The 18,559-nt window shown below is 38.0% G+C and overlaps 1 protein-coding gene across 1 annotated transcript in view; it reads right to left on the bottom strand.

Moving 5' to 3' along the window:
- The window catches only part of Col5a2 (collagen type V alpha 2 chain), a 139,834-nt gene that overhangs the window by 47,054 nt on the left and 74,221 nt on the right, over window positions 1-18,559 (bottom strand). The window contains exons 3-12 of the mRNA XM_055616744.1: window positions 16,470-16,483; window positions 15,093-15,125; window positions 14,075-14,107; window positions 12,370-12,423; window positions 7,617-7,727; window positions 6,039-6,116; window positions 3,712-3,756; window positions 1,873-1,926; window positions 1,468-1,521; window positions 813-866 (exon numbers count right to left, since the gene is read on the bottom strand). Coding sequence (XP_055472719.1) covers window positions 813-866; window positions 1,468-1,521; window positions 1,873-1,926; window positions 3,712-3,756; window positions 6,039-6,116; window positions 7,617-7,727; window positions 12,370-12,423; window positions 14,075-14,107; window positions 15,093-15,125; window positions 16,470-16,483 — 530 coding nt within the window. The remainder of the gene's footprint in view (window positions 1-812; window positions 867-1,467; window positions 1,522-1,872; window positions 1,927-3,711; window positions 3,757-6,038; window positions 6,117-7,616; window positions 7,728-12,369; window positions 12,424-14,074; window positions 14,108-15,092; window positions 15,126-16,469; window positions 16,484-18,559) is intronic.

Below are 18,559 nucleotides of genomic sequence, written 5' to 3'. Positions count from 1 at the left end.
AAGGACTAAAGTGAACGGGGCTAGATTAAACTAAGGGCTGTTCGGTTCAAGAACCCACATGCATCGGTACGATTGAGAAGAATTTTTGCTTTCTCGGTTTCTCATTTTCTCCATTCTACTCTTTCACACCCTAAAAGAAGCTAAAGGAAGCAACATTAGGGTCAAACAGGCAGGTTTTTGGGATGTTTAAGGCTCTAGGTCTTGAATTCTGTTAGAGTGAGTTCACACATATATGTTCCCTGAGTGAGTTAAAGGGGAGATAAAACAGTTGTGTTAGGCATCTTGGCAATGAGTGCATCTCGTCCGAAGATTTTAGGGCCCAGGATACTAATAAAGGATTTCAGACAACAATAGAACTTGGGGAGCAGCCAAAGGAAAATCCTGTCGACAGTTTAGTCCCCAGCTGATGAAGAACACATTCACAAAGCACCAGATTTAAGCTATTATTTCAGACAGATGGGTTGCTATACAATAAAAATATTTAGAGATCACCAAAACTCAGGTGTCATAAATTGTAACTAGGTCACATTGGTGACTTCTTAAAATACTTCATAATTATGGAAATTTTTAGTTTGGGAGTATTCATGTGTATTATAGTTATGATACAACTGTTTGGCTCTAGGGTTTTTATGTGAAATTCTAGGAACTGGAATTCGCAGTAATGCAGGCGAAATGTCCTCCACAGTTTGCATTTTGAGAGAAGGGGCTATTGTGTGGGTGTCTGCATTTACCCTGTGTCTGATACATGCATATGATGTCAGGTTCCACTCTATTTTACCTTTGTGCCATTACACTGAAAACCATTAACTTACCGGTGATCCTGAAAACCCCACTTCACCAGTGTTCCCATTTCTTCCAGGTTCACCCTGAACAGAAAAAAGGAAGTGAGAGGTACGGAGAGGTGTGTCATGACATCGCATGACAGATTACAGATGAAAAGCCTGTAGCACGTTTTTCGTTGTGCTGCAAACAGTGTAAAACAGAACCCAGGCTCCATTTCTGGTAATATTTAATTCTAAGGTGAACAAACGGGCACAGAGTAACCTGCTCTGATTTTGCCATTTTCAGAACACCGGACTTTACATGCAGAGGGCTGGACACTGCTCAGGGTTGACACCCTATCGTGTACAACACAGCAAGTTTGATCCCAGCACAGCAAAAAGTAAAATAAAATAAACATGTGTTATATGTTCAGATTGGATCATCTTTCCAGCCTTAGAAAAAAAACAAAAATTTGTTTGTTTTCAAAGATTAATATTAATAAAAGTTCTGGAGAAGTCAATAGAGTATCTAATAATTTAACACTCTCATAATAAAGAATACTTTCCGATTTTGGAAAACTTTAACCTGTGTTCTCCAGTTTACAGTGGATTTAATGGGAGGTGAAGTGGTAAGGTAATGAAATGGGAGTCAGAGCAGGATACTCCTGTGACCCTTGGAATGCATTGTTAGACAATAGAAACTTACATCTTCTCCAGGCTTCCCAGGCGGTCCCTCCGGCCCACGAGCGCCAATTGGACCCTAAAAAAAAAAAAAAAAGCGAAGAGGGATACTCACCTCTTCCTCCCAACAATAGCCAAGTACTAGTGAGACAATGAAAAAATATCAGATGGCATTACTAATGTGTTGAATGTTTATGTTTGTGTTAGCTCTGGTGCTCAACAGTAGAAACGTTGAATTGCACAGATCTATGTGTCCATACTTCCCACAACATTCAGACTCTGAGTTAAAAATACTGTGATTTAGGAACAGAATTTAAGCATAATCCACAGCAAGGGGCCATCCAGGATTATCATTACTTGATAAATTATTGAGGTCTAGGAAAACAAATATCTCACAACAAACGGGCTGATATGCTTACTCCACATTTACCATTGGTCCAGGCTCGCCAGGCTCACCAGGAGGTCCTGCTGGCCCCACACCACCCTAAAATTGAGAAAAAATAATAAGTGAAGAAAAGGAAAACAGTATACCAATTTCTGGACTCTTGACAATGCACAGTGTGGAAACTAAGCTCTGCCAATTTTTAGATATATAATTTCAGCCATAATACTGACTCTGAATATAATGTAATTTCCTTATCTGAAAATTTAGACTAAGATTCAGACTTAGTTCACTGGCCTGTTTGGATAATGTCTGTTAGAACAGAACAGTGCTAGCACAGAATGGGCGTTAATCATCATCACCTTCCTCACCATTATCAATTACCTTTCTGTTCAACAATGTAATGAAGTAAAATCCATACAGATAATTATGACTATGTCATTGCCTTGACACTTCTTTTGAAGTATCATTACAAAGAGTAAAATAGTTCTAAATCATAGTTTTACTGGCATTTGATAGATGTAGAAAGAAACCATATTGAGTTAGAGTCTTCTTGAAAGATTCCACAGACTAATCACCTTGATTTTGAAGTATGTCATTGCCTTGATACTTCTTTTGAAGTATCATTACAAAGAACAAAATAGTTCTAAATCATAGCTTTACTGGTATTTGATAGATGTAGAAAGAAACCATATTGAGTTAGAGTCTTCTTGAAAGATTCCACAGACTAATCACCTTGGCTTTAATTTATAATATAATAATAATTGCAAATGCCTTTTTATTATCTGATTGTAAATCCAGAGACTTGAAAATAATTAGTTATGGGAATTTCATCATGACATGGGCTAATGCTCCATTATTTTAGAACTAAGGACTCACAACCTCTAGTATTAGTCAGTCACATTAAAAAAATCAAATGATACTGAGCTACCAAGGGCTACATCTGAGCAGGCTATATCCATACATGGTCCTTGTTTGGAGAAACAGTCTCATAAAAGACCCCTGTGCTCAGATATATTTGTTCCTTGTGGAACTCCTGTCCTCTCCAGGTCATATTAACTCCCCCCCCTTTTTTTTATTCCCTGCACTCTGCCAAAGGTTTGGTAATGAGTCTTAATATCTGCTTTGATACACTGCTGGGTAGAGTATTTTGACCTTCTCCCCACCCCGGGAAGGAGCAGCCCTGATAGGCCACAGAGGAGGACTTTGCAGCCAGTCCTGAAGACACCTGATAAACCAGTATCAGATGGAAGGGGAGGAGGTTCTCCCCTATCAGTGGACTTGGAAAGGGGCAGGGAGGAGATGAAGGTGGGAGGGTGGGTTTGGGAGGGAAAGAAGAAGTGGGATACAGCTGGGATACAAAGTTAACAAACTGTAACTAATATTAAAAAAATTAAAAAAAAATCAAATGATAAAAATGTATTAAGAAATTGTGATGGCTAGGGGACATCTCAGTAGATTAAGCATTTGCCATGCAGGCATGAGGAGGATCAGCTCCCATGTAAAAGATAAGTGGATACGGTAGCCAGCCTGTATCCCCAGTACTTGGTGGACAGAGATGGGGACAGAGCAACTCTGGGAGCACACCAGCCAGCTGACTGGTGAAACTGGTGAGCTATCAGTTCAGCAGGAAACCTTGCCTTAAGAAATAAAGAACACACACACACACACAGAGAGAGAGAGAGAGAGAGAGAGAGAGTTATAAACAATTTTTTTTGAAAAAGAATGCTGTGTATGTCCCTACGTCAGCGAGGATTTTGTGATAGATGCCATTCCAAGTGAGAGTTCTGCAGTTTAATGTTCTGCCCAAAGTAGTCATGAAACATGAACCTTATTTGTGCTCTTTCCTTATGTTACAGTATATAAGTTAATTATAAAAACACTTACTTGTTTTCCTTGTAAACCTTGAGGTCCCCTTGGACCAACAGGACCCTTAAAAACAAGTGAAAAGAAGTTATATCATACTCTGTTGTGTCATGTTTATTTTTACTTTTTAAGATTTACTTACTTTATGTGTACGAGTGTTTTGCTCATGGGTATGCCTGTGTACCACATATGTGCCTGATGTTCTTGGAGGTCATAAGAGGATACTGTACCCTCTGGAACTGGAGGTATGGAGAGTGGTGAGCCACCATAAGGGTGAGAATCAAATCTGGGACCTCCGCAAGAACTGGTGCTCTTCACAGCTGAGCCACCTCTTCAGCCCCCCAACTAAGTGGCGATTGACCAGAGGCCCTAATGACATGCTCCATCTTTACTCTGGCAGGCGGAAGGACTCAGAGAGATTAAATTTAAGTGATGTGTGTGATGATTTCATTGTGTATCCTTTGTGCCATAAAGAGAGATAACTATGCCCATGCACACCCAGCGTCTTTAGGACGAGGGCCCATACATGTGCAAATGGGTGGTTCTGATAAAACATCTGAGGAAGGGAAAATCTTGGCAGGCACGTTGTCCTCACAGACAGCCTGTTTGATGCTTCAGCACCAGAATGGCTAACTTAAATAGCAAGCGAAGTTAACAGTTTGTGAAACCAACAGTATTTATTACGTTATTTTCAATGTCAGTTTAAAATTATCTGGGCACCGAGTTTTCTGAAACATTTCTCTCTTTCAGAACATATATTGAAACTATAAACACAGTTCTTCTTATCTGAATATGAAATGATTTCCTGAAGCACAACAAAATAGATGTGGAAGAAAATTCAGATTTCAGGGAATTTTAATTCCATACAAGGACAACAAAATTTAAACGTCAAATCCTGTAAAGTAAAATCAGTTTAACTAAAATCAAACTCAAACAAGTTTGCTCAGTTATTTTTAGTTCTTTACTACCTACTAAGGAGAAAAAGCTCCTTTAAAAATGTGAAAGTAGAAGGGTGGTTACTTGGGAAAAGAAAGGACATTAATAGGAAAGGACAAGAGAAGAAAATTAAGAATGAGTATGACCAAATTGTGTACATGGATAAAGATGACATAGTGAAACCTGTTGATTTGTACAATTACTACATACTAATAAAACATCATATTTAAATTTATAAACTTTAAAAATAAATATATTTTGATAAGATACAAGTATAAATATAAGCATAATTTAAACTGTAAATATATAAAGCATATCTCAGAAACCGATCACAAAACAGTCAGTGAACAGTACCACTAGTAATTTAGAAAATAAATACCAGGCTTGAGAAATCCTAAAGCTGGCCTGTGGATGGCTAGAGCAGTGAGTATCCAGGAGGTGTGACTGCCTGAAATCTCATTAACATGGACAATTTTTTGGAATTATTATGATCAAAAGGCATGGGAGAATTGGTTTGAAGAGTCTGGAATTCTTCAAATGGCCAACTTAAGAATTAACCCAGGGAGATCGAAAATTCAAGAAGCAAGAGACACAAGAGGACGAGCCTGGGAAGCAGAGCTGTTGGAATGAAGCAGCCAAAGCAAGTCAGGTCAGTGGGAACTCACATAAATGGAAAAGAACACATATCTATTTGAAGTTTCTGCCGTCAGTGTTTCTAATCGGCACAGTGAAACATAATAAATACACTTTTTATTATGAAAGAACAGCCGTGCTTTGATAGTGGTCGTTATGGCTTGTACTTCCCCAAGCAGTAAATGAAATATGCAGACAGCTGTTTACTGATGTTCACAAATGCTTTGTGTGAGTATGAATGGTACATTACTGGACTATTAAACTGCACACTGCAGGACTTACTAAATGAACTAAGTGCATTGATAGGTGGGCTTTAAAATATTTTAATTTTCTTTCTGTTTATAAAGTGTGCGCATGTCTGCATATGTATGTGGGCATGATTGTGTGAGCCTGTGTATGTATGTATGTATACATGTGTGTATATGTTTACAAGTGTGTGTGTCTATCTGTGTGTTAGTGTTTGTGTATGTGTGTTTCACTGTGTGACTGTGTGTATGTGTTTCTCTGTGTGTGTGCGCGCGCTTGTGTGTGTGTGTGTGTGTGTGTGTGTGTGTGTGTGTGTACAGACCATGTTGCGCATGTGGAATTCAGAAGAGTGTATGCTCTCTTACCATATGTTTCTTGGGGGTTGATCTCAAATTATCAGTCTTGGCAGCAAGTACCTTAACTGGCTGAGTCACCTCACTGGCTTAAGATGTTAGTTCTTAACTAGCTACATTAAGCCTCTCTGTTTGTAAGTATCTTTCAACCAACAATTCATCAGTAAATTGTCTGCTTACCACAGAGCCAGGCATGAGTCCTACTTGACTCCCAAGTCCAGATTTTTCATCCAACCCAGCCATCTGAGCTGAAAAGGGCTGTAAAATAAAGTGTTGATATTGTTTCCACTGTAAAAGATATGCACCAACGGACTTTTAACAGTGAGAAATGTGCACACTCTGACATTCTCGTGCAAGGCTCTCCTAAGAGCCATTTTTAACACTTGAGTTTAACACATAAGGAAAAATTAAGCTGCTTTTCATTGTGTGTGCTTTTGATGGGCCATTATTCCCCCCCAAGCATTTTGTAAGTATGCTGTTTCAGAAAAACTGATGCAATGGGGGACATGTCTGAAACCAGACAAAAGTACAGATCATCCTGACAGATTCCCGGTCACCAGCTGTGGATTCTGATGTCTTCGTCTGGCTTCCTCCCACCCCTGGAACATGCTGATAACAGAACAAAGCTCAAATAATGCATTTTAAGTATTTATCTTAAAGACACCAGATTCCATTTTAAACTATTTTAAGTAAATGGTGCTTACTATTCACTTATGGAAAGTAGCCTAAAAATTGCTTTTATGTGAGTTTACAAAAATGTGATAATCCTTTCAATAAATTTCTGATTAATCCAAGAATTGAGAACAGTTTTACCTATCCTCTGTGACCTTTAAAATGTTCTGTCAATTAAATGACCAAAATTGTTCATATATATGCCAGCGGTTTTATTGCTTTCCAGATTATAGTGGAGAAATGTCTGTATTGTTCAAAAAATAAACTGACAATTCATTCTGCAATTAGTTGGGAAACAAATGCATGAACGGTTGTAAAAATAATAGTCTTAAGGTTACTTATATTATATAATATATTCCTAAGTGCCATATGCAGCCGTCAAGAATTCAACAGGTTAGACAGAATGAAGCATTTTGTTTGATTAAAGTGGGACATTAAAATTTCAGAAACCTTTTTAATAATCAAATAATTTTTAATACTTTTTTAATTTTATGGCTTGGCTATGGCTTCCCCAACACACCCAAAAGACTTGGGTTAAAATCTTCATCACCAGTGCAATGCTCACAGGTGCCTGTTTAATGAACTCATCCATGGATGGATCCATAAGTCAATAGCACTGTTCAGAGGTTTAGAAATGTTCAGAGATAAAGTCTAGTTGGATAACATTAGGCACTGAGTGCATGATCTTCGGAGTCATGTCTCCCAGAAAATGGAGGCTTCATTTATCACTTTGTTTCTTTGGTTGGTTGGTTTTGGTTTTGGTTTTGGTTTTTTGGAGCCTGGGAAACAGCAGAACAGAAATGTATATTCTTCAGTTCATTGTTGTGTGCACAGTGCAGTGGTCAACAGAGAAAACAAAGGTTTTGGGATAAAACAAATACCTTTATGTAAGCCTTTAGAAAAGAATACTTTGTGTTTTTCCAACAACCCATTGTGGATTTGTGAGTTTCAGTGTTGTTCATAGTGGGTCTGAAATCACTCCACAGGTTTTGGAGTAAGACATCAACCTCTGAACTGACACCGTAAGAATGGATTTATGATTTATGTATAACCTAATTGGTATGTTGACCAAAGTGTAAAACTCACCCTGCTCATGCCATCAGGTCCTGGGTGAGAGGGATGCCCAGGAGGCCCTGGGGCACCTGGCTGACCAGGAACACCTGGCTCTCCGTCAATTCCCTGAGGACCACGAGGACCCTAGGAAAGAAACCAGTAGGCATTAGAACCACTTTCTAAGGTGTACTTAGCAGAAAGCTAAAAGCACAGACTTCAGGATAGCAATCACGATAATTACAAAAGACAACCTAAACACTGTCATTTCCAACACTGGCCAGAGTTTCTGCCATGGAGACACAGTCTTGCTAAGAATTTTACTTGATATGTTAAATCTTAAAATAATTAGAAAATCATTTCACTCCAGCAGTATTTTAAAATGATCTTTATTGGTGAGATTTTGATGCTTAAGTGTATTTAAATAATAGTTTCTAAAATCACTTGTCTGTCTTGTATTACAGTTAACTATGAATGTGCTTGCTTTAACCTGTTTCTACCTCATCTTCTCCCCCAAATGCAAAGACTCTTGGAAGAGTTTGTGGGTCTAGTTCATCTTACAAAGTACATGAGGCTTGCAGAATTTCTGGTGTATAGTTGACATTAAATACTGTGAATAACATTTGCACATTTCACTCTTTTACTTTAAGTCTGGCTCACTTTATTTTCTTTCCCACCCAAGTGGTCAACCAGACCAATGAGACATCAGAGGCAAGTCAGTGTGATGGAACCAAGCCTAGTTCTCAGAGAAGGGAGCAATGACTCGCTGCCAGGCTCCACCCTTCTCATAACCCACATTCTGAGGGCAGCTTGGGGAAGAGCCACGTCCTTAGGTCTGGAGAAGCTCACTCTCCCCAGCATTATCAGGAGTGTGTGTGTGTGTGTGTGTGTGTGTGTGTGTGTGTGTGCGCGCACACACACACACGCGCGTTTGTCTTAAGTCCTAATAAGCTCTGATAGAAAAAAGAGAGAAACAAAGAAATCACAAGCTAATTTCATTTTTCTCACTAACCATGGGGACTAGTAAAGGCAAAAGAAGCTCTAATTCTCAGTCAAGAGAGTATCTCTAGCTGTCAGTTAGAGGCCATAGTCAGTAATTCCAATATCGACCAAATGCAGACAAGAAGGCTAGGACAAGTCGAAGAAGTTGATTAATCATAATTTGCTATATTTAAACATCCTTCAGTAGTGGGCCAAAAACCCAACATTTATGTCTTTGAATTAAGGTAGAACCTAGAAAATTCAAAACATGATTTCATGAAAAACATTCTTAAATTTTATAAATAAACTCCCTTCTTGCCCCTAAACCACTGACAACTCACTATGATCTTTCTGTATGCAGAGCAGACATGTTCCAGTTCTCAGGCTCCTGTGTCACATGATGTGACAGCATCTTCTATGCCAGAGCACACAAGCAGGATTTGACCTTATTCCTAGTTCTTTATTCCCCCCAAATTAAACTGCTAAATGATAACTATTATTATATAAAAAAGGTAACAGAAAACTGTTTACTCCCCAAAAAAATTCCAAAATAAATAGAAAACTATATTTGCCATGTGAATAGAAGAGATCTGGTTAATAGTAAGTCTCTAAATTTAAGAGTGATCAGACACCAAGCAAGGTCCGCTCTGAAGAGAGCTGACATTTTCATTAACTTCTGGTCTCTTTTATATTTTCCTGGAATTACTTTTGTGTTAATCTAACATAATTTGAAATTTAAATTAATAAACATTGATTAAAACATTTTAAAACAAACTGAATGTAAACAATTTAATGAAAATAAGAAAAACATAATTAGACATGTTACTGATAAAAAATAAGTTATAATTGGAAATCCATTACAATGCATTTTATATTTCCAATTAAACTTAATAGTATAGTTTTTGTGTTAAGGTAAGTAAATGGTCTGTGTGTCTTTTCTCCTCTGCCAGAATACTCCGGGGCAGCACTTTGCATAAAGGCACTTGCGAATGGCCACTAGGTGGCGAACTTTAAACGCCCACTTGAAGAAAATAGCTGCATGCTCCTCCAGAACTTTTAATCTGCAGCGGGTTAGCAATGGGATGCACAAAATGCACACACACATAAGCATGCACACAGGTACATTATGGGATATTACAGCTTCAATGTCTGGTGCATGTTTCAGGGTACAGATGATGCCTCTAAGTGTCATGTGCAATTGAGCTCAACATACCACAGAGTGTCCATCTCCAGGTAAGTGGCTAGTTTGTCACTATGAAGTGATCTGAGTAACACACTCTAAATCGAGGACGCTGAGTAGGAAGTAACCTGGGTAATACACTCTGAACTGGTGACCTCTAATGAGAGAATCATGGTGGTCACTGACTTCTTGAGTTGTTTCCATCAGTACTTCTAAACGCAGCACTATTTTGCCTGGATTTGGTAGCATCAAGGTGTTTTTATTTGCAACAATTCAAAAGGGGATATGCATCTGGTAGGTAGAGTGTACAACAGTCTCACAATATAAGGAGTTATCTGGTCTATAACCTTAATGATGCTGAGGTTGAGAAACCCTACTGCCTGATGGAAATGTTCTGTATTGTTTGCTAGTGATGAAAATTGGAAATGGAAACTGGTACCTAGGATTTTAATACCACTTCTTATTGTAACAGTAAAGATCTTAATCCAGTAAACATCACCAAGAAGTGCTGTGTCCTCAATGGAAATCTTCTACCTATGTGTCTTCTGTACTATGCTTGAATTTTGAAATTAGTGATATTTATACCAGGGCAGTCAGCAGAAGTTACAAATCAAAGGAAAGAAACAGAGTGATGGTTATTAACATGTCATCACGTATCCCACCCTGCTAGGATTCACAGAGGAATGCATTTCATACTAAGAAGAGGGGGACTGTAGGAGCCAGCGGGGCAGAGGACACGATGAAAACACGGCACACAGAGTCAACTAAGCAGGCCTCACAGCTCACAGAGACTGCGTGAGTCTGCAATGGGCCCTTTGCATCCATGTGGCAGTTGTTTTACTTTGGGATTTTGTTGGACTCCTAACAAGGACACTTTTGCCTGATTGTGGGGCCTTTTCCTCTTACGAGGCTGCATCACCCAGCCGTGGTAGAGGGTTTGTCCCTACTCTTAATGCATCTTGCTATGTTGATACCACTGACAGGCCATCTCTTTTCTGAAGGGAAACAGAGAAGGAATGGATCGTGGAAAAAGGGGAGGTGGTAAGCTCAGAAGAGGAGAAGAGGTGGCGGTCAAAATGTATTGTATGAGAGAAGAATAAGTTTAAAAAAGAAAAGTCTGCTGGGGTTACCTTCTGCTTTCATAAATAACTACTCTCCATTCTTTTTATGCCCAAACACAGAATTATATCTGACCCAAAATCTCTACCTTGGAGAGAGGAAACAGCTACCTCATTATAAGAGAGAGAGAGAGAGAGAATGGGAATTAGATTCATTGTCTCTTAATCAGGAATTCTGAACTGCGATCATTATTTCCATAGCAACTTCCGTGGAAACATTGGACAGTGCCATCAGCTACATATTATGCACAAATACATTGGCAAAATAGCTTTTATGTGTAACCACCCAGGCTCTACCCCACAGATTCACCTTGTGCCTGCCATTTTCCTTCTGTACTGACACCCGGGGAACTAAAAGCATTTGAACTAGGCATATGATGAAGTCGCTGACGAGGGTGGCCGTGAAGGGTGCAGGAGTGCATCTCTCGCCCTGACGTGGCCCCATACCCTTAGGGCACTCTCCCTCACCAGTGGGCCTCCGTCCCTGTGACACCCCCGTAGTACAAGTATCGCCTTCACATTCTCTACTTGACGAAATATGAGATGCTTTGAAAGGAAACTAACGGCAAATGTTCACATACAAGCCTGTCTTAAAACATTCCATTCAAAAAAGTTGCGTATTGCCTCTTTGCTTATCTATTCCTTCCATTTACTTACTGACAAACACACACATATAGCCAAAATTCCATTGGGAACTAAATTTCAGTGTCTACAATTAGAGACAAAAATTAAATGACACAATTTTTGTTGGAATGTGGTATAATCACAACCACAAAAAATGTAATTCAGTTATCCAATATATGAAACAACTTAGATTTTATGGTGAGGTGTTAGAAATATACTTAAAAGAAGAGACTAATTTACGTTGCATGCAAGTAGATAATGAAAGGAGTCTACGGAGTGAATGGGTATATCTTGCTTTAGCTCAAGGTCATACAGGCTCTAGTTTGATCTTGTTTAGTTATACCTTACCCCCTTTGATAATAGTGTTAATTTTTAAAAATTCCTAAATCTCTTTAGCAGCTACACCATGGAAAGAAAAGACTTTTTCCTAGAAAATTAATTTTCTGTGTAACCACTTGAAAGAAAATTTTATTTAATAATGTCTTTTTCCTCTTTTCAGTTGGATATTTCCACAGCAACCAAAAAGCACAGAGTTCAGGTATTTTACCTTAACTGTACGCACATGGCATTATTCATTCAAGAACGATAACTTCTGAACTCAACATGATATATTAGCCATGTCTCTTTAGTCACCTTGATTTTAATTAGACCTTGTAAAGAACAAATGATTACAGTTGTGCTCTCTAGTAAACGATGGGCAATAATTTTCATGCAATAATTTTCTTGAAATTGGAAAGCTGTATGATCATTTCATAATGGGAATTCTTTGTGGCATTTAATGGAAGTGACAGCATGACAGTGCCTCTGGCACCCTCACTGCACTCAAAGGGAAAGAGCAAATTATCCCATTTGACACATATTGAGGGACGTACAGCGGCCAACTTACAGGTCTTCCTTTGGGGCCTCGGTCCCCTCTTGGTCCTTGTGATCCTGGAGGGCCCTAAAACATAAGTTATGATTATACATATAAACATTTACACATATTTTTAAGGATTCAATTGATAAAAGAACATTGAAACACAAACATCACATTTCCAATTTAAAGCAGTTAAAGGCTGGACAATAAAGTCTGTGCATATACATGTTAAATCTGAGCCCTGAGAGGCCTGCAGAGACTGATGCTACAGCTAAGGACCATACATAGAAAATACCTAGACCCCCTGCTCATATGTAGCCTATAGGCTTCTCAGTCTCCAAGTGGGTTTCCTAGTAAGGGGAACAGAATCTGTCTCTGACATGAACTCAGTGGCTGGCTCTTTGATCACCTCCCCCTGGGGGTTGCAGCCTTGCCAGGCCACAGTGGAAGACAATGCAGCCAGTCCTGATGAGACCTGATAAGCTAGAGTCAGATGGAGGGGGAGGAGGACCTTCCCTATCAGTGGACTAGGGGAGAGGCATAAGGAGAGAAGAGGGAGAAAGGGTGGAATTGTGAGGAGATGAGGGAGAGAACTATAGCTGGGATACAAAATGAATAAATTGTAATAAATAGTAAATTAAATTAAAAAAGAAATTTAAAAAAGTGAAGTTTGAAGATGTGTAAATAATTAGGTGCCAAGTAAAGCCACTTTGGGTTTAAACACATTAGTGTAGTTAGGAACTGCGAATTTTTAAGCACCATTTGCAGACTTCTCCCAATGTAAATCCTTGGCCATTGAGATCTAGGTACAAAAACTTAAGAGTTTTGGTGTGGAGACTTGCGTAAAAGTGCAAACCCTAAATTATCAATTATCTGATAGAATCTGTGGTTCACAGTATTCCAGATAATTCATCACTGGCCCACCTGCTCCTGTCAGCTTACTGCTGCTCATGTACATTCACATAGTTACTTAATGCATTCATTAGTTCTAGCGCACACACACACACACACACACAGATATAATTTCCCAAGTTACAAATGCTGTGGTTTCTGCCTTACCTACAAATATTTTTATTTCCAAATTGTTATTTGTTTCAACAAATAGCACTGTTTCTGTTGTTCTATTTAACTGTATTGAGATGATTTCCAGACTGACCCTGAAACTCCTTGGCCCAAAGGATCCTCTTGCCCCAACCTCCTGCAAGGCAGCGATGCTAGTATTGTATTTTGGGAGATCAGATGTGCTTTGAGATGTAAATGGTGTGTGGATGAGTGTATGTTATTCATCAGTTTCCTAAAATGCTGTTGGTAGTCCAAACTCAAGATAATTAGCCTTCATACAAAGCCAGAAGTCTGTCATGCTGGTACATAACTTCTGAAATCCTATTGCAATATTTTATTTAAGTAAATAAATTTCTCTTAATCAGTAAGCACACGAATATGCTCTTACTTCAAGAATAAGGTCAGTCTAGTGAACAATGTTAAACATAGCCTTTTTTGTTTTGTTTTTTTCTTTTCGGAGAGCAAAACTAATGTATAAGAATACAGTTTATCAACTCCAAGATGAAACTGTGTGGCATGTATTGCTCCAAAACAAAATGTCGAAATCTGAAGATAGTTGGAAACAAAACTTTTTGGGATGTCAAATATCCTTTTGTGCCCTGCTGTTTTCAATGTATGCCTTGTCGGTAAAAATGTCCTGTATTCACAGCGCACGCTGGAGGAAGGTACTTACTGCGGGCCCCGGACGACCACGTATGCCCGTTACCTAACCACCAAAGAAACAAAAAGGTAAAGTTACACAACGTAAAGGTAAAGTTTACACAACGAATAAAAATAAAAGCACAGTAGAATCTCCTTAAAAACGTAGATGCCCCAACGAGATGCACTCCTCCTGCCTTATGAGTTTGAGCGCCAACACAGGAAGATAGTGTTTGCGCAGAGACGGATACAGCCACGTAGAAGAGCGCGGCACTCATATCCTCCCCTTCACGGCAGCTGGGTGACCTTGACTGACCACGTCGTCTCTATTAAGCCTGACCAAGTGGAAGCTTAGGTGCAGACTCAAATGCAAAATGGTCTGTATGAAATAATCTCACTCATAGAGTTATGTAGATTAACAAACGTTAGTCAAATATTTTTAATCTAAGATATATCAAACATGAAAAGGGGAACTATAGCAAGTGTTTGCTTTTCAGGCAAACAGATAAATCAGATTTAAAGGTAAAGCAAAAATGTGCGTACTACTAAATAATTAACTGTGCAGTCTTTCAACAGATTGATGAAAACTGCTATAAAACTTATAGTTTGAATGATAGCAACTCCATGATATCTTGGTGTACCTTCTGGCTACCAACAATGATAAATATACCCTGAGAATTCTGTGTTAATGTGGAATTTCAATCAAGATCAAGGCATAACACACGCCTAAAAGTGTGGAACATCAAACCAAGAACATTAACATTAACTGGACGTAAAACCATGATTTTGTATTGTCAGTCATGTGACTATAAAATTTAATGTTATAAAATATATATTGTATCGAATAATACTATATTTTGTCTTGTTCACGTTATCTTAATTTTTTCATTATAAAATAACTTTCTTTTTGAGAAGAAGCAGTAATATACAAATAATATAGTTATGTTTCAAAATGTATAGACACATTTTCATATTCAGTCATATAGATATATAAGTAGACACATGTATATATAGAGAGAGCACATGTAACATGCAAACACACATATACTTACAATAGGCACTAACCCTGGTTCTCCTTTTTGTCCCTAGGAAAATTTAAAAAAAAAGACAATTAGAAAATATAAAGTGTTTTGAGTAATAACATGTCACATTATGCTATGGAGACACTGGGGATTTCTAAGAAATGTTAACAATGAGGACAAAATATTAAGGCATTTGGTCAGATATTATATGTGAGTAAAACTTCTACTCAGCCGATGTACATAAAGTAAATCTAGCATATGAAGTGGCAAAGCTTTGTTTTTCTTCATTTTTCATGCCTTCAATAGCAAAGAACTGAGTAGACTAAAAAGAGTCAAGGGGAAGAAATAAAAAGACAGAGCATCACTGAAATGTCTCCCCAAAGATCCAAATCCAGAAGGAAATGCAGAGGAGCATGTGAGTTCACATATTTACTGTGTGACAGGGTTTTCAGTAATATCAGAGTCCATTCTTGCCACCTGCTTCTGTTTCATAGAATTCATGGAAACACCAAGGGTAACAGACGGTAAATATAAGGTAAATATATGCATGCCTTATTGGACACAAAGTGCAATAGTTGTAGGAGTGTACTTCTTACTCTCTGAGGGGAAAGTTGGAAAACTAAACTGCATAGAGAGACTGCCAGTCAGTCTGTGTGTGTCAGTGTAGGCATGGCTAGGAAAGAAGCCATCAGTGGCATTTCATTTGAACAGTAGAACTACAGATTTTTGAAGTGCGCTTTTTTGTGATCTCAGTTTGAAGGTTAAACAATATTGGATAGTCTGTCATATCCGGATTTCCTCATACATTATTTAGCGTTATCTGTTTTCTTCCTATGATTTTGATCTCTTTGATGTCATCACTGTGTCTGCCTATTTTGCTTCTTCAGTTATCTTGAGCACATTAATATCAATGAACGTATTATAAAATGGCCTATGCTGATATGCAACTGGGGGGAAGAGTGTGACTTCCACACGCATACCCTAAGTGAGAGGGCTGCAGGAGGAATGTACTCTAGTTTACTTAATTTTTCCTCTCCCATATCAATTATTTCAGGTAAATATTATTTCATGTGATTATAAAATCAAATATGTGTATAGAAGGGAGTTAGGAGGAAATACACAGAAGAAATTATCTCACTCAGCACCCCAGAAATAGTCAGGTTTAACATTCTCACACATTCCCATTGTTTTAATGTACTCTAGTTTATCTAATCAAAGCTGCACTGCTATATTCCTAAACGGTCATATTTTTTAAAACTGTAATGAACATCTTTTAATATCAACGCATGGACGGCATTTACGATTGATATTAAAGTATGTTTCCAGGCACTTGGGAGAACGGTTTGAGTAGATAGTCTCAAAAAGAATGTTTCTTGTGAAAAAGAAACCACACAAAGTAAAACTCACCTTTCTTCCTCTACCTACAAAAAGAAAGAGAAAATAGGTAATTTTTTTTTTTTTTGGAGAACAATTATAAAAACATACTACATATATAGCTTCAATAGAACATTTCTTATGGGTGTAGATTTCTTTTTTTTAATTAAATTTTTATTTTTTTACATTAATTATATTTTCTTCTCTTTGTATCCCAGCTGTAACCCCCTCCCTCATTTCCTCCCAATCCCACCTTCCCTCTTTCATCTCCTCCCATGACCCTATCCAAGTCCACCTGATAGGGGAGGTCCTCTATATGACCATATGACCATATGTTTATCAGGTCTCTTCAGGATTGGCTGCAATGTCCTCCTCTGTGGCCTGGTGAGACTCCTCCTCCCTCAGGGGTGGTTCATTTCAGAGACAGTTCCTGTTCCCCTTGCTAGGGAACCCACTTGGAGACTGAGCTGCCATGGGCTACATCTGAGCAGGGGTTCTAGGTTATCTCCATTAATGGACCTTGGTTGAAGTATAATTCCCAGAAAAAACCCTATGCCCAGATACTTTGGTTCTGTTGCTCTCCTTGCAGAGCTCCTGTCCTTTCCAGGTGTTACTAAATCCCCCTTCTTTCATGATTCCCTGCACTCTGTCCAAAGTTCGGTTATGAGTCTTAGCATCTGCCTCGCTACACTGCTGGGTAGAGCCTTTCAGAGGCCCTCTGTGGTAGGTTCCTGTCCTGTTTCTTGTTTTCTCCTTCTTCCAATGTCCATCCCATTTGTCTTTCTAAGTTATAATTGATCATCTTACCCAGGGTCCTTCTTCTTGTTTAGCTTCTTTAGGTTTACAGATTTGAGTATGTTTATCCTATATTATAGGTCTAGTACCCACTTATAAGTGAGTTTATACCATGTATGTCTTTCTGCTTCTGGGAGACCTCACTCAGGATGATGATCTTTTCTAGTTTCCACCATTTGCCTGCAAATTTCATGATTTCCTTGTGGTGTAGATTTCAACAACAACAAGGTTCTCTCCTCACTAGGATGGCAGAGCTCAAAAAACTGTCTTGAATCAATTCTAACAAAGAAAACACTACATATATTTGGAATAGACTCACATGATCATAATTTTCTTCACAATATTCATAGAGATTCTAGTGTTAGCAAAACTATAACACTAGGCATTTATATCATGGACTGCATTTAATGAATATTCCTTTCTGCAATATTTTAAATGAGTGAGTAATTTAGTTCACATGCAAAATTTATTGTGTGGAACTCTGCAATGGAAATCTTCCTTGTATCCTGTCCTCTGTTCCCTGTTCCTGATCTCTGGGGAGACTTGACCCATCAAAAGCCTCTATTATTGGTTTTATGTATATTATTATAATCATTTTCATAACTGAGAAAACAGCAACAGGCACCTTATAATTTTTCAATATTTTCCATTTCTTGTCTACATATAATTATAGATACTTAAATCTTATAAATTGTTATATAAAAGTAGTTTTTCTATTTTATCTTCAAATCAGGATCCCATTTCATGAATCCAGTACAGTCTATTTAAAAGCATTACTTTCCCCACAATGAATTATTTGGTTTTGTCTTTTCTTATTACTAAAAACAGCTTATTACCCTACCAGGATATTTTGAAGAATGGAAACAAGAGCTATAGAGAAATTGGTGTAATTTGAGGTTTCAATGGACTAACCAGAAATCATGTTATTACAAATAATGCTAGGGTGAATAATTATATTTTATATAATTTATATGCTTGACATATTATCAATATACCATCTTGTGGGGATGCATCCACTGCTCCATAAACACCCAGAACAACAGCCAGGACACAATGTGCTGGCAAACCTTACAGAATTAATTATTCAATATGCAAGGTGAAACAGTGCGACTTAAATTTTTATTTTAATTTTGACAAGTCTCACACTGAATCTTCTTTAAAACATATGTGATATCATCTCTTAGGTTGTATAGTTGCTATTTTACTTATTTATAGCTATGATTTCTCTCTATGTAAAGTATAGTCATTATTTGGAAATTGAGTTGTAAATTTGCTTTATTTTTTTGTATGCCAATGTTTGGTTTTGGTTTTGGTTTACTTTCTTTGTT

The sequence above is a fragment of the Psammomys obesus genome, unplaced genomic scaffold, assembly GCF_907164565.1.
Source record: "Psammomys obesus unplaced genomic scaffold, mPsaObe1.curated_primary_1811, whole genome shotgun sequence".
Lineage (NCBI taxonomy): Eukaryota > Metazoa > Chordata > Mammalia > Rodentia > Muridae > Psammomys > Psammomys obesus.
Note: the sequence above shows the minus strand (reverse complement) of the source record. Positions and strands in the feature narration are given on the sequence as shown.